Source organism: Electrophorus electricus, chromosome 20 (assembly GCF_041902795.1).
Source record: "Electrophorus electricus isolate QZ-2024a chromosome 20, ASM4190279v1, whole genome shotgun sequence".
Classification (NCBI taxonomy): Eukaryota; Metazoa; Chordata; class Actinopteri; order Gymnotiformes; family Gymnotidae; genus Electrophorus; species Electrophorus electricus.
The window spans coordinates 9,449,208-9,465,661 of NC_137516.1; the positions used below are offsets into that span (position 1 = coordinate 9,449,208).

Below are 16,454 nucleotides of genomic sequence, written 5' to 3' on the forward strand. Positions count from 1 at the left end.
GATTTTGTTTAGCATTTTATTGAAAATAAAGTTTTATGTTTTCCATAACACATTGTCATCCACTACATACAAAACTGAGTTAACTTTAATCCTAAGATCCTGCTTAAAGTAACACTGTGTTTTTAGATAAAAAAAAGGGGTGGTAACAGACTAAAACATGGAAACATGCAGACATTACAGATTACAGAGAAAGAAAACAACCTTTGATTATCAGTAGAATGACCTTATTCGGACAGGAGAAATGGCAATCAAATTGTTCACAAACACAACAAAAACAAACAAAATGCAGGTAAATTTCATAGGCAGAACTTGTCAATCATATGAAGGCACAGTAAAAACTGGTTTGAACAAATAACTGTAGGCATATGAATATTGTAGAACAACTGAAAAGGTTCAAAGGAGTCTCCTCACCGACAAACTCTAGTTCTAGGCTCAGTTTGCATTGTTCTTGTGATGGTTTCCTGTTACTTAGTGAAAAAATAACTCCCACTTCATTGCTTAGCACTGGAGGTGGTGTTGTAACATGATGACCTCCTGGAATGTGGACACTTCTGGGTAATTCTAAAGAACATGAAAAACAGATTAGAGATGACATCACCATTGTCCAATCCAGTTACACGGTGATTAATTTACTGGCAAGTTGAACTGAAAGAAATAGTTACTATTACTACTGCTATTATTTGATTGTAAACCTGCCAGTGCATATGCAATGGTTTAATTAATCTTACTTATTTTTTTGCTTCAGTATTTTTTTTTACTGAGTTTGTGGTTTGTTTTTGTAAAAAAAGATACTAATCATTACATGCAATGTAGAAGCAAGGTCTGTGGAGCTGGATGGATCATCTTGCTATTATTTGTGTCTAAAAACTGAAATTACCATCACTTTGCCCCACTACAAATCTTGCTTGTCAGCTTCGCTGCAACCGAGCCTTGCCCCTCAGGCTATACATACTGTAGTCTATCATGTTGTTCTAATGTGTAATTACATGGACAGAAGGAGAGCATTCAGGGGCTTTCACTAAGTTAAAATATCACCTTTGTGGTGATATAATAGTTAACTTACAAGCCTTATTAAGAAATAATCAAAAACTTCATAGTTTATAGGTGTTTGAAACAATCTTGTTGATGGGAGGACAAGCCAGTTTGCAGAGGCCACACCTTCTTCACATGTCAAAGTGTACATTTGTTGAAACACATCCCTTTTTCCTGAGTCATCACTTTAACTATTTCAGGTCTAGAGGTCATTAGCTAGAAATTATCTTAACAGACACATGCCTTCCTTAAGATTCCTATAATAAAACATAAACATATACCACTTATACATATACCACTTATACTTACATGTGTTTTATTTTAGCATAGATTGTATCACATGATTATGCATGGTATTCAGCCATTCTTTAAAAAAAGTTATATTCATATATATATATATATATATATATATATATATATATATATATATATATATATATATATATATATATATATACATACATATATATATAAATGTATTTATATATATGTGTATATATATATATATATATATATATATATATATATATACATATATATAAATACATTTATATATATATGTATGTATATATATATATATATATATATATATATATATATATATATATATATATATATATATATATATATACATACATATATATATAAATGTATTTATATATATGTGTGTGTTTAATTTGAAACCCCAATAAACACTCCCTGTTGGATTCTAGTAAATTACTATGACTCACTTCCACAGGATGAAATCTTGAGACTATCTTCAACCAAACCTTAAAATTCCCACCTTCAGAGTATCTGCAGACATGTATGTCAGAGCACTAGACAAACTAATGTGATGACACACTGTTTGTTGGCAGCTCTTCTCCCAACCTGAAGGCCACATTATCTAGGAGACCAGGCAACATCTGTGGGATTGATTCACATGGACAGGGGCCACTGGCACAGAAATCAATACACAAAAGACATGACGCATGAGTTATAGTTTTCAAGTCCTGCTCTGAGAGATGTAATGAGGTTCAGTGGGGGATGGGGGTGCAATGAAGAAGTGAAACAGCATAAGCAGGCCCCAGCAAGTTCATGCACCTCATATCCATACTGCACACATATACACATGCACACACACGCACAGAGAGAGAGAGAGAGCGAGAGATAAATACTTGTGTTTACTGTAGACAAGTATTGCTAGTTTTGTTTTTCCATAAAAAACAGAGACCTCATATTTCTCCAGGATGCACACACACCCATACATACACTCACAGACATTCCTCTCTCCTAAGAAATGCTTGTGAAGGATCCTACAGATCCTGTTTGGCAAGAGAACAGAGCTAAGGAAAGTATGGATAAGGGAGGGTTACTTGGAGTTAGAAATAAGTAGAGCAGGAATAAGGGAGGACCAAAGAAGAGCCTGTTCTCATGAAGGAGTCATTTTTCACAGGTTCATTTACATGTTGTGTCTTGTCTAATTGTGGCAGCACAGAAGCGTTCACTTAGAATTCTGCCTTTGCAGTTCTTGATTTGCAAGCTGTTTTATCTATCTGGAAAATCAAGTATGGGAATATTTACACAGATTTAAATCAACTGTCTTCTCTTTCTGTATAAAGATGGCACCCTTTAAATATGTAACTATGTACAATAAAATGTTTATCCTTTTACACAGAAGAAGCATTAAAGCTATAGAAAATAGACCACCACCTTATCAATGTGAATTACTATGACATTTCAAATGTAGGTTCAGCAACTGAAATTTATGTTTTTTTACTATAATGACTGATAGGTTATTGCCATCTAGTGGTCATTATATGAAATGTAATGTATTTCAGTATTAAGGTATACAGAATAAAAATCTGTATTTACTCTCAGTGCTGCTATTGCTCGCACACATGTGATCTTTTGAAGTAATTTCTAAAAGTGAAGATAAGGTAGCAGTTACTGAATAGCCATGAGTTAGCCCATTAGCCTTAAATCATTTAAGTTAAATATTACAGTCTAGGTTATATAGACAGTGTAAACTGTAACCTACTAACAGAACCAAGGTTTTGCCTATGGTGCTTATCATATATAAACCGTAATGGTGTCATAAGAACTGTCTATAATATAAAAACAAGCAATTCAGAAGCTAATAAAAATGTGAAGCATTAAAATAATGAATTTGGATACAGCAATCATAGCAACTGTGTCTGCAATTTCTTGATGTAGTTACTGAATGCAATATCAAGCATTAAAAGAGTTAAAGTAAATAATTCTCTTATCTCAAATGTATCTGTATTTACTTTTTTTTCCAGTCCAATATTACTGTTTTAGGGGAGCTCTGCATCTTTTCATTGTATCTTCCAATTTGTGCAATAGTTTTATCAGGAGTCAGGAAATGTTTGGCATTACAATAGTCTGCTTTAGTTTGGAGGCAATAAAGTAAAATATATGGATCTATTTCATGGCTTCAGCTTCCTCATATAACATTGCACACATCAATCCCCTACTGTGAAACCTAACTATGGGACTAAGACGATTAGCAAACTTTATAAACACCCGTCATTTATTAAAAACATTATAGTTCAATTTAATGAAAGGGTATATAGATTTTATTTAAGGACAATACATTTCTAGGATGCAGTGTAAGGGTCTTGTCTGAAAAGAGGCACTGATCAAGAGGTTGTAGCCTATGGGAAATATCTCCAAGGCAGAGATCTCCCTGCCTTTAGCAAGTTCAAGCTTGCTTCTGAGTTTTGTCTTCTTACCTCCATGAGCATGTTTGCCATTTCTTAAGGTTGTGTTCTATGGGAAGTCTGCAGGTGTATTTCTCCTTTTTGCTTTTTTAGTCTGTGTGTGGTCTTATGTACAGAATATTATGTAAGATGTTATTATGTAAGAGACCAAACAGAAATTCACAGTACATATGTTTTTTTTCTGTGCTTTTTGATTATATATTTACAATGCACTATTGCTATTCTTCTCAGCAGATTGCATTGTATATATAATTCAGCGAAACTTGGACAACACTTCTTTGACTTGTCTCCTCAATGCATTTATCACTATCTGTTCTAATCCCTCCTACAATTATTCTCACATTATCACTACTATTTTATGTAAGTGATGTTTTGGGTAGAGGAGAATTTTAACATCACCCTCTCCTTAATATGTAAAGTTGTCCTTTCTAGTTTGCTGCTGTGTGGATTGTCTATATAATTATATAAGGTTCTATGAAACTGCATTGGACAGACGGTAGTCTAGGGAATGATGTATTTAGACTGCTCAACAATGCTATGTTTAACAATGCCTACTGCATTTGATAAACAAACAAGCTAAATGCTCCTTTGCACCTTGTGCAATTAAGTATATTTGTAGATAACAGGTTTAAACTAAGGATTTAAACATGTGGACGTAGAAATGTGGGGGAAATGCAGATGTGCAAACTAGTTATTTAGTGAACTTTTTAAAGTAATGTAAAAATGTTATTTCAACAATCACAAGTAAAAATATAATAGGGCAAAATTGTTTAATTATCATGTGAGGTTATTTGAGAGTGAAAACAGGCAATAAAATCTACACTTCTGTTAAAGCCTTGCCAGTGAGATGCAGAATGACAAGACACTAAAAAAATATGTTTTCTTTCAGTTTTTCTAAGGCAAACATATTTCTGAAATGAGGTCTGTGCAGCATAGCACCAATCCCTATGCCATATTTATTTGCTATGCTGCACAGACCTCATTTCAGAAATATGTTTGCCTTAGACAAACTGAAAGAAAACATTTTTTTAGTGTCTTGTCATTCTGCATCTCACTGGCAAGGCTTTAACAGAGGTAAACTCAGGTGAGTGAGACAAAACAAAACAAAACAGTTTAGTCTGAAAGCTCTTTTCCTGTTTTGATGTGACCCTTAAATATGGGGTTAGAGATGTGGCCACAAGCAAGCAATGCCACCACTGTATGCTTATGGGCAGGGAAATTATTTTTGGCATTCCTAAAAGTTCTTAAAGGAAACAAAGGAGAAAATGAGTACTAAACATTAACAGTTCTTCAAGCCACATACATTTGATTTCACTGGAACTCAATTTAATAGCTGGATAATGCAATAGTTCAAAATTTTGAGCTTTATTGAGGTATGAGATTCAGTAGTATAATATTATAGTAGTGTAATATTTGGTAAATTATGCTCTAATATAATTCAATATTTCAGAATGAATTTTAATAGCACAAAAACATAACATCAAGCTAATTTAGCCAACTTGCCAGTTTCCATAGCTTTAAGTCCACATGCAAATGTCCTGGATTTAGCACTGGAGTTATTTGTCTTCTACTGTGTAATCATTAATCATTTAATCATGTAATCATGTAATCATTTCATTATTTCTTTAACTATTACTCTCTTGTAAGAGGTGTCATTGAAAACAAATGTGTAATCTCTTTATCCAAAAGACAGCTACCTCAGAGTTAAATATGAACTTCAAGAGATCTTAAAATAATTTCCAGTGATCAGTTTTTTAAAGCAACACAACAAATCCACTGACATACAAAAAGTGGGTTTCTTTCCGAGCATTATCTGAGGATTGTGGATTGATAACAAATTTCATAACATTTTAAACTTTAAAACAATATGTTCCCTGGTGTTCTTCTTTATTCCCTTCAAATGGGGAGTACAAAAAGTTCTCCAGAAATTGAATCCGGTAACTTTATGCTGAACAAACCTTTTCCATCCTCAAGACAAGGTAACTTGTAAATAATAATTACACAGTGTAAGGCTGTCAGCAATTTTGTGTGCATTGTAGCATCTCCTCTTTGTGCGTAAAGTTGATGATGTTGAGGGATCAGCTTTTTTATTTTATATTTTAAAAATATTGTGTTTGTGAAGTTGGTACTTATGCAGTGTTTTGCAAGAATAACTTTCCATCACAAAATAATTATATTATATTATATTATATTATATTATATTATATTATATTATATTATATTTTTGCTTGTTTTTAATTTATGTTAGATTTTAAATCTCTCTCACTTCAAGACATAATAATATTCTCTTATTGTGGCCATGGACATTCACTGGAAAACTGATGAAGATTTCTTAAAACTATTTTAAGGAAACTGCTAATTGTAAGCAGAGGTTTAACATTTATGTGAAATATAGCTATAATGTTTTATTTAAAAAATAGGCAAATGTTAAGAAAATGTTTTGTTTTAAAATCATTCAGTTCAATACATAGGCGCACCTTACAACAATTTCACCGTACAGAACATTGAAAACATATAAATATAGCTACTACGAAAAAGCACATTAAAAATAGTTCACCAGTAGCTAAATATTAAAAGCTGTTTCCTGTGATTCAAACAACCCACATTGCTACGGAGGTGTGTCCTAATCAGCCGTTTGACCGCCTCCTCTGAAGCAAAAAAACAAAACAAAACACACACACACACACACACACACACACACACACACACACACACACACATATAAAATCAGCCTTGGATATTTACAGAGCCTCAGAGCTAATGAGGGAGCCAAGTAAGATCACATGAAAATATATCCGAGTAGATTTTTGAGTGAATGTTTGGCAATTACACTAATTAAAATAGTTTCTTTTGCAATAGCTGTGTTTTGTTTATTTATAGGCTGTATTTCTGTTTAAATTAGCGTTTCAAATATTGGCGCCACTCTGTGATTGATGAACATTTCGATGTACCTTTTACACCGATAACGCCCTTGGTGAGTAGCCTACTTGCTATAATTAATACATTATTGTGCTTTGACCTATCGGAGCTTCTTCTAGTGCTTTAACACCTTCTTTGCAAAAAGAGGGTGCGCAAACGGGACTTGAAAGTCACTACAACTCAAAAGAACATACCTATTTCAGTAGGCCAGTATTCTGTTACAGTGTCTATGCAAAATTGTTAAAATATTGTTATTAGTAAGATACGTATACACTTTTACTTCAGTACTCTTGTCATTTTCAAATTAAGTACCAATTTTATGTCTCGTGACAATTATCTAATCCGCCAACGCTGTACTTCACACCTTCAAAAAAAAAAAAAACTGTTAGTGAAAAAGTGTTCCCCTCAACAAATTATATCCTGGCATCGGCCCACTGTTTATTTTACAGCTACTTACCTACGTGAATAATAGTAAGATTAATAATAGCAAGATTCATATTTTCATATTTGAATCAAATGGCAAAAACTTAAAATTGTTTTGCTGGTAATGAAAACCACTCTTTGTTTAAGAAAATGCCTTATTTTCATTATTATTATTATTATTATTATTAGTAGTAGTAGTAGTAGTAGTAGTAGTAGTAGTAGTATACCAAATTTCCTTATTATTATACCAAAATGTCAGTGAAGTACAGAAGGTTTTCAAAGAAAGAGAATGTTTCATTCAGAGGGCCTTCAGCATATTTGATGAACCATTTTCATTTTACAACTGCATATATGTTTGATATGTAATGTTTAATATATTGCCTTCTGAATGGTTAACTGCAATATTCTGCCAAGGAAGAAATTATTTTGGAATTACTTTGAAATAACCTTAGAATATAAAAAGCAAATTTGTGTGTTTGGTGTTTTCTGTTTTATAATGTTGTGGCCTACTTAAAATGCCACATTTCTGCTCAATTCTTTCTTTTTCAGAATTTGCTGTTCACCATAAGATGTCCTCTGCAATGGCATTTTCTGTGTGTGTAGCTGTATGTGGCCAAAACAAAGCAAAAGCTAAGCTTAGTATATGCAGCTAGCATGTGCTTTTTGCCACTTCCATTCATTTCCCAGACAGAGAGATGAAAGGAAAAGGGCATTGCTGATTTTCTTTAGTTTGACAATGATATTACATTTTTAAAGTTCCCTCATATAAACTACTTTTTTGTAAATCACCAACCTTGTTATCTGTATTTTGACTATATATTAACCTTTTTTAAACAATATCTTATTTTGCCCATATGTTGCATAAATTCTGTAATGCATTCATATATATTTATATCTTAATAACTAAAAGTTAGATCATAGCAGTTTGATGAAAGGTACATTCAAATAACTGCAATGGAGTCCACCACAGTAGCATCACTAGTAGCTGTTACCACAGCAACCTTAGTCACCAAAGCCGATATGTCTCCCTTTCTATGGCTCTTGGTTTTGGGCTTCATCATTGCTTTTATCTTGGCATTTTCTGTGGGAGCCAATGATGTGGCTAACTCTTTTGGCACAGCAGTGGGCTCTGAAGTAGTCACACTGCGTCAAGCTTGCATCCTTGCTACCATATTTGAAACATTGGGTGCTATCCTTCTGGGGGCAAAAGTCAGTGAGACCATTCGATCTGGCATCATTGACATTCACATGTACAATGGCTCTGAGCCACTGCTAATGGCTGGCTCCATCAGTGCCATGTTTGGTAAGAAAGTGTTTATAATTTTAAATTGCATTTATTTACTTTTGTTTTATTTTTAAATTTTTGACCCAAAGTTAATTAGGTTTTCCCTATTGCACAATAGCTACCAACTTCATATGTTTATAGACATATGTTTGTATATTTACTTTTTCCTCATATATTTGTTTAATTGCTACCATTCAACATCATAGAACAGTTCATCTCGCTTTTTAATATCTTGTTTTTCTGGGTTAATTCATTTATATTTGCTTCAGTGTCTTCTTGGTTCATCTCCCCTGTGCTCTAAGGCATCATATCTGCTATTCTCTTTTACTTTTTCTGGAAGTTTATCCTGTCAAATGTGCCTTATATCAAACTGATATATCAAAAACATGTATTTATACTGCAGGGTCAGCTGTTTGGCAGTTGGTGGCTTCATTTTTGAAGCTCCCTATCTCTGGAACACATTGTATTGTTGGGGCCACTATTGGTTTTTCCATAGTTGCTAGGGGTTATCAAGGGGTAAAATGGCTGGAACTTCTCCATATTGGTAAGACATTTTTAATATGCCTTTATCTAACCTACTTTAAAAATATATCATGGCAATAAACTTTTAGATCAAATCAAGGCTTAATTCTTTAATTTGAAGATATCTTGTTTGTTACTTATATCTTTATTTAAGGAACAATACAGTTTGACTGCAGATAGAAATGTAAATATATGAAAAGTGTTTACATGCATTAAATTTATCAGGTGATTTAGGCAGTTTATGGACACACAGCTTTGAGTTTTAATAAACTTGAGATCATCTAATAACATGATCTCTATATAGAAATATACCCAGAACATCCCATTTTCAAATTATTTTAATAAATATAACACAATAAAACTTAGAGTTTTTAATAGTTTGTTTTGGGTTTATTTGTTTATGTTTCTCCAGTTTCTTCCTGGTTCCTCTCCCCTCTTCTGTCAGGCATCATGTCTGCCATTCTTTTTTACTTTGTCCGAAAGTTTATCCTAAATAAGGTAAAATAAAAACCTACTGCTAATTTTTATGTGCAAATATGGAGTTTTATTAAATATTGGTTGTGATTTACATTGACTATTTTATGCATTCAAGGATGACCCATTGCCCAATGGTCTAAAAGCCCTTCCTGTATTCTATGCTGTTACCATGGGAATGAATCTGTTCTCCATTATGTTCACTGGAGCACCAAGTAAGTACAGTCCTGCACATATGCACATGCATGCACACATAACCATGCTCACATTAGACATACCTTTGTAAGTTATTTGAATATTTTAAACCCAGTTTGAATAGTATGTTTTTGTGTCTGACAATGGTGAATGTCTTTGTCATTTCATATTCTTTTGACTCTTGGTAATTCAGCAGGTATTTCCCACTCCTAATCTTCTGCCATGTTTTCAGCTTGTTTGTCTTGACTTTAGTTTGGTTGAGAGATGTTTATTAAGCAGGTCATTTTGACCTTCTCACTTTGCAAGTTTGACCTAATTGAGAGGGCTGTTGTTTGTCAGCAATTATTAACCACAAAATACAAAAAGTATCACACAGACATCAATATAGCTTTCAGTATTTCCCCCTACTGCATTCACATATTTTCTTCTTTAGCTTGCATGTGCACAGACACACAGTTGCACACACATAATGGACACATTTTTAAAAAGATGTTACCAAGATCATAAGCCATGAGCAGACAAATTAGGTGCTTGCTAATATTTGCCATAGGTGATATTTATCAGAGCAAAGTTTGACTATCATAATCAGCAAAAAATAATATTGATTTCCAACCAAATCTGTCCAATAGTTTCCATCTGTTTTTTGGTTTGTAAAATTGTTGTAAGATTAGCAATATAACATCTAACTTAATATATTATGTTCACATTCTCAAAACACAGAGAGATAGGCTTAAGTAAAAACATGCTAACTCACAGTTAATGACTTCATTTTCTAATCATTAAACAGCAGAGAATTACTTTCTCTCATTATCTGCTGTACCATGCACATGAACATGCCTGATACTGTCTCTAGAATGGACTGTCCTGCTTCAAGGAAATTAAAAAAATTTGTTGAAACTTGGTTTCACCAGAAATTCACTCCTATTCATCCTCACTAAATATGACTCACAACTTTGAAAAATGGTTGTACATTGGTAAAAATAGATTCAGCAGTTTATATACTGAATATTTTTCTTTGCACCCTTTAGGGGAGTTTTGTTTAATTATTTCTAACAGACAATAAACTTCTTGAGGTGTAAATTGACTTCAAGTATGGAGGTTAATGCAGACTGATGACAGTTAAGTTCTAATTTGAAACATACCTTTTAGGCAAGTAAGTGCATTATGGTTCAAGACATTTGTATAAAGGTTTTGTCGGTCTAATATTGGATAAAGGTCTTGCAGGTCTAATATTGTGCCAGCACTGCCACTGGATAAAAGTGCTGATAGGTTTGGATTTTTAATAGCGTCGTTTATCTAATCATTATCTAATCATCATGTCTATTTTTGTATTTGTGCAGTGTTTGAAAGCATGAATTTCTGCATGAAGCATGAGTTTCTGATCATTTTCATTTCTACTTTCACTCATTAAAGTACAAACACCTGCAAACATGCTGCTTAGGCTAAATGGGCTGTTTCCATGGAACCATGCCGCACATTTTCAGGAGTCGATTAGAATATGCCTGATGCATAAATCACGTCCAAGTACTGCTTGGTGTCGCATTAAAAACATTTTTGGTTGAACAACAAAATAAGATAAACACATTAATGTCCATATAACCACACTGTTATCTATTTTTATAAAATAGCATCAATTTTTACTGCATGATTGCACAGATATTTGCTGAAAATATGTACATTTATGTTCATATAGGCTTTATACAATTTTTGTAGTTTGTATCTAGGCTTTTTTAGCTGAAGCCATATACTGAAAATGCAAGCTCCGCCCCTGTATAGCTGCAGAGCACAGAAAGCCTAGACTTGCCAGGATTTCAAACATCTTTCCCTCTTGTTTTTGAACAGTGCTGGGCTTCAACAGAATACCGTGGTGGGGCACTCTCTTCATTTCACTGGGTTGTTCTCTCCTGACTGCTCTGGTGGTATGGTTTGTCGTGTGTCCTCGCTTAAAGAAGAAGATGAAAAGTATGTTTCAGCATCATCTGTTTCTCATTTAACCTCTGTTGTCTTCTTTAAACTTATTTAATCTTCTGTTTTATAGAATTTTTATAAATAGGTTCCCTTCATCTGGTGGTGTGGTTCCCTTAGCAACTTGCCATGTGTTCCTTTGTTTTGGTTCTGTTTCTGGTCTTCACCCCTTATTGTTCTCATCTGTGTCACATTAGACCTCATTAGTCTGTGTATTTAAACACTGTATTTAAACGCTTTCCCAGTCTTGTTACTGATCATTGTATAGTGAAGGACTTTGTTGGAAGTACTATGTGCCATGTCCCAGTGTTCTCCATACCAGTGTGGTTCTATGTTTGTGTGCTTAATTCCTGCTTTCTCTTTGTCATGTTTTATTTTTTGTGTTCTGTTTGGTTGTTAGCTATGTATTCCAGTTTTGTTTCTATGACTGATTACTCTGGCTTTTCTATCATTGACCGTCCCAATGACTGATTATGGATTTGCCCTTAACAAACCTCACTCTTCTCAACATTTGCACCTCTTATTGCTCAATATCACATAATCGTTCAGTTTGCAAAATGGAATCAATTTTGTATTTCTTATCATTAGGTGTAATTACACATAATCATGGTGATACATCACTGGTTGAGAAGAGTACCCCCACAGATGAACCAGTGGAACATCATATAACACCTCAGTCCTACTTACCTCTTCCCTGCACACCTCCTGCTGATAGGAATGTGGCCTTTGACATTGGGGGCTCAGAAGAAGGTGACCTTGATACTAAGGTCTTTGACAGTAAAGGCCTGGAGTGCAGCAATGGTCAGTTTCCTCGAGTAACTGAAAATGAGATTCTTTTAAAACTTTAAATTAGCTCTTTTGCAAATATCTTGCTTATTTCAAATATTAAATCAAAATTTAATTAAGGTAAAATTGCCGAATTTGCTAAAAAAAATAATGTAATGTAATGGCCAAAAAAGTGTAATATTTTATTGCTCATTTGTGCAAGATGATATTCTTTAATGTATCTTAACTTGTATGCCAACTACAGTGCTAAATGAAGGAATAGTAATTGCAGAGCTGCATGGGAGTCAGTTCCATACAGTGCACAAAGACTCTGGCATCTACAAAGATTTGTTGCTCAAGTTGCATCTCACTAAGATGGGTGAATGCATGGGTGAGAGTGACGATAAACCCATCCGCCGCAACAACAGCTACACATCCTACACCATGGCAATCTATGGTATCCACGGATTTAGAGAGACTGGAGAGAAACGGCGTTCACGCATGGATAGTTACAACAGCTACTGTACAGCAGTGTTAGATGCTGCTGGTGTTGATGCTCTAGCTGTAGATTTGGGTGATGGAGAGAGTGGAGAGGACCCTCTAGAGGAAGAGGATGTGGATGAGCTAGAGATTGATAAACCAGAGGTGTCAATGCTCTTCCAGTTTCTGCAAATTCTCACTGCATGCTTTGGATCTTTTGCTCATGGGGGGAATGATGTCAGGTATGTAATTCTGGTTGGTAAGCTTTTCACTTAGCAATAGGAATCCTAAATGCATAGACATAGTTCTGAAGGGGGTGGTGAGACGTGTCCCTCCCAGTAATTCCTGCTCACACTACTCAAATAATATGTTAGGTTGGGTGATGTGAGTGGTGTTGTTGAAATGAAACCTAGGCCACTGCCTAAATTATTCTGTTTAGAAATTCTGTTCTGTTTAAGACATATAAGGTAAATATGGCAGTTAACCATATAAAGTTAAACAAGGATTTATTTTCCTAGTCACTGGTACTGGCATTACTAAATTGCACCTTATATACATTTATGAGCATACAAAACCATAAATACATTATAATTATTAAATTCCCTTGTTTCCCTCTTCCCTTTCCAGCAATGCAATAGGACCCTTAGTAGCTCTCTGGCTGGTGTATGAAAGTGCCTCTGTAGCTTCTAAAGCCCCAACACCCCTCTGGCTACTCCTTTATGGGGGAGTGGGTATTTGCACTGGGCTGTGGGTTTGGGGCCGGAGAGTTATACAAACTATGGGCAAAGATCTGACCCCCATTACCCCTTCTAGGTAAGAGGTAACACAATTACACTCGAATAGTGGTTGGCGAATATAGGTTTTGCCAGTGCTGATGCCAATACTGATTTTTAGATAGCAGGGTGGCTGTTAACCATTATATTGCTGACATTAGATTGCACTTCAATACATGCAATTTTAAGAAATAGGAAAAATCTTAACCCTAAAATTATAAAATGTTACTGAATAATTAACCACAAAATTAATCTCTTAATTGAAATCTTACTGAGTGTCAAATAATGTAATAAGCATTTATTACGTCCTCAGAAGCATTTTTCTTGCACAGCTGAGGAAGGTCCAAAACATCCTGTTTCCTGGAAACCTTGTGTACTTCCGTACTTCACTGCAATCTTGACCATCTCTGCATCTTTTACTAAAGTACACTGTAGTTACTCACCTGGAATCAAAAATATAAAATTCCCCACTTTCCCTCTTCTGGGTAGTCTCTTTTTCCTATAAGCTCAGGTACTGTACCACTGTACCAGAGGCCTGGGAGCTCTATGGTCCTGCATGGAGTTTTAACCGTTCCCAGGACTGCACTCTTCTGGACTGAGATCTCAGATGTTGTTCCTGGGATCTGTTGGAGCCACTCTCCCAGTCTAGCGGTCACATCCCTTAGTGCTCCAATTACCATGGGAACCATTTGAGGGCTCCACTGTGTGTCATATTTGGGTTTTTGTCTTTTGTTTTGTTTGTCAATATTAATATAATTCTCATGGACCTTTGTGTAAAACACAAAATGACTGATATTGTAATCATTTCTTTATAGTGGATTCAGCATTGAACTGGCCTCTGCTGTGACAGTAGTGATTGCTTCCAACATTGGTCTTCCAGTCAGCACCACTCATTGCAAGGTGAATTGTCATATTCAGACAGAAATATGCAGTGGCTAGTTTTCACTAGAGCACTAGTTTTCAGAAACATGGAATATCAATTACTTAATTGATAGCAATCTGCCATTGGTAAATTTGAGTAGTTAAGGGTTAAATTGTGTATGTTGCTTTCAGCTACATAGTATTTGTCTCTGCCACTTTGTGCTTTTAAATTAACAGGTTGGATCTGTAGTGGCTGTGGGCTGGCTTCGCTCCAGGAAGTCTGTTGACTGGCATTTGTTTCGGAATATTTTTATTGCCTGGTTTGTGACTGTGCCAATTTCTGGTCTTATTAGTGCTGCCATTATGGCACTATTCTATTATGCATTTCTACCAGTAAACTAAAAGGTTCCCTAGAGCTGTTTTCATTTAAATGCTTTTAAGAAATACTGTATGTGCAAAAGAGGGCCTTTTTTCCAGAAAACTCTGGTTTTCATTATGACTATAAAATTTGTTTGATGTGCAATATGTGATTAGGTAGACATATTTGATCTGTGATTTAGATATTTATTTTATGTGCATCATTATATTTGAATAGGGTTTTCTAGTAGAACTATCTCCATGACAATGTATATCTAATTTTCATTATAGCTATATGATTCCTGACGTTTGAGAATGTGTATATATTCTTATACATTAAGTGCACTTAGGAGTTCCACACATAAAAATGTATCCACAAACAAGTGATTTAGGCCATCATAAGGCAGTGCTTTATTTATGAATCTACGCTTGCATGACAATAAAAACTAATGTTTGAAAAGTTGTTTTATTCTATATTTTGATGTATGTGTGTGTGTGTGTGTGTGTATGTGTGAGAGAGAGACACACACACACACACACAGAGTGAGAGAGAGAGAGATTCAAAACTGTAGTGAAGTCCTTCATCAAAATCAATTTTGAATCTCTCTCATTCATGTATATAAATACAGAATGAGCCAGTTGACATTGACACAGTCAGTCCTACCCACAAAGAGCTGGTATGGCTACAGGTTTTCATTCCTGCAGCCCTTTTTGAACCAGAGACTGCTCCTGGTCCCACTTGAGATGTCATGTTCCCCTCATCCTGGATCTGTCTGACATGACACCAATCTTACCAAGCTTACTAAGCTTAGATTGTTTTTTTCACCCAAGCATAAATGGATATCGAGTGGATGGAGTTCAATTGTACAGAAGTCTATTATGAAAAATGGCATACTGCTAATGAATATCAGTTTAACTGTTGGTATTGCCGCTAAATCTGCTTGCTCCGCAGTGTGATACAAACGTGATATATATATATATATATATATATATATATATATATATATATATATATATATATATATATATATATATATATATATATATATATAGTGTCACATGTTTGTATATTTCTTGTATATTATGTTCTATGTTAACTACCACTGCGGTGTGAATCTCGTCTTGAGGTGTTTCACTCACGTGCACGACGTGTGGATTTGTTTTAACTCTAAAAAGTCTCTTGTTGAGAGACAGCCACGCCACATGGCGTCGATAATTTCCCCCTACAGCCGGAAATGCCTGGAGCCGGAAATTATCATCATATGCCTGTCGTTGTAGCAGCGTTTTGCACGCTTGGAACTGATTAGTTTCATGCAAAGCTAGCTGGCTAAAATCAACGGAATTTGTTATATTGCATATCTATTTTGAGTGCTCTATTATAGATCCCAGTCTACCACCTCGACTGTCGGTGCGATCTACGTGTTTTGTACAACGATTTGGTTTGTGCAAAATAAAGTTGCTTAGCTGAACGTGTCCGAATACAGCTAACATTGTAGCCAAGTTATTTGCTAGCTAGCTAGCTGGCTAGTCAGCTAGCTAGCTAAATTAAAGTGTTTGAGTTGTATCTGGGTTTAGGATTTCAGTTTTTTATATTTTTTTAGAATAGAAGTATGGCAGATGTTACAGCGCGTAGCTTGCAGTATGAATATAAAGCGGTAAGTATTACAAGTAACGACTTGT

The 16,454-nt window shown here is 34.8% G+C and overlaps 2 protein-coding genes across 4 annotated transcripts in view; both read left to right on the forward strand.

Annotated features, from left to right (window-relative positions):
* The first annotated feature begins 6,467 nt into the window (after positions 1 to 6,467).
* slc20a1a (solute carrier family 20 member 1a) lies at positions 6,468 to 15,238 on the forward strand. 3 transcript variants are annotated; one of them, XM_027030473.3, is made up of 12 exons: positions 6,468 to 6,528; positions 6,658 to 6,729; positions 7,647 to 8,400; positions 8,786 to 8,926; positions 9,317 to 9,402; positions 9,497 to 9,593; positions 11,416 to 11,535; positions 12,127 to 12,339; positions 12,569 to 13,025; positions 13,411 to 13,596; positions 14,372 to 14,456; positions 14,655 to 15,238. In XM_027030473.3, exons 3-12 carry the CDS (start codon positions 8,052 to 8,054, stop codon positions 14,817 to 14,819), a joined length of 1,899 nt encoding a protein of 632 aa, XP_026886274.2. In that variant the 5' UTR covers positions 6,468 to 6,528; positions 6,658 to 6,729; positions 7,647 to 8,051; the 3' UTR covers positions 14,820 to 15,238. The 3 variants fall into 3 exon arrangements, 2 of the variants coding, with proteins under 2 accessions (XP_026886274.2, XP_081559774.1); XR_014118914.1 differs by lacking the exon at positions 6,468 to 6,528 and adding an exon at positions 13,870 to 14,259 and having other exon boundaries at positions 6,535 to 6,729; positions 14,655 to 14,710; XM_081703648.1 differs by lacking the exons at positions 6,468 to 6,528; positions 13,411 to 13,596 and having other exon boundaries at positions 6,535 to 6,729.
* Positions 15,239 to 16,040: 802 nt separating this feature from the next.
* snrnp200 (small nuclear ribonucleoprotein 200 (U5)) overlaps positions 16,041 to 16,454 on the forward strand; it is a 32,076-nt gene continuing 31,662 nt past the window's right edge. The window contains exon 1 of the mRNA XM_035536329.2: positions 16,041 to 16,429. Coding sequence (XP_035392222.1) covers positions 16,385 to 16,429 — 45 coding nt within the window. The 5' untranslated portion in view covers positions 16,041 to 16,384. The remainder of the gene's footprint in view (positions 16,430 to 16,454) is intronic.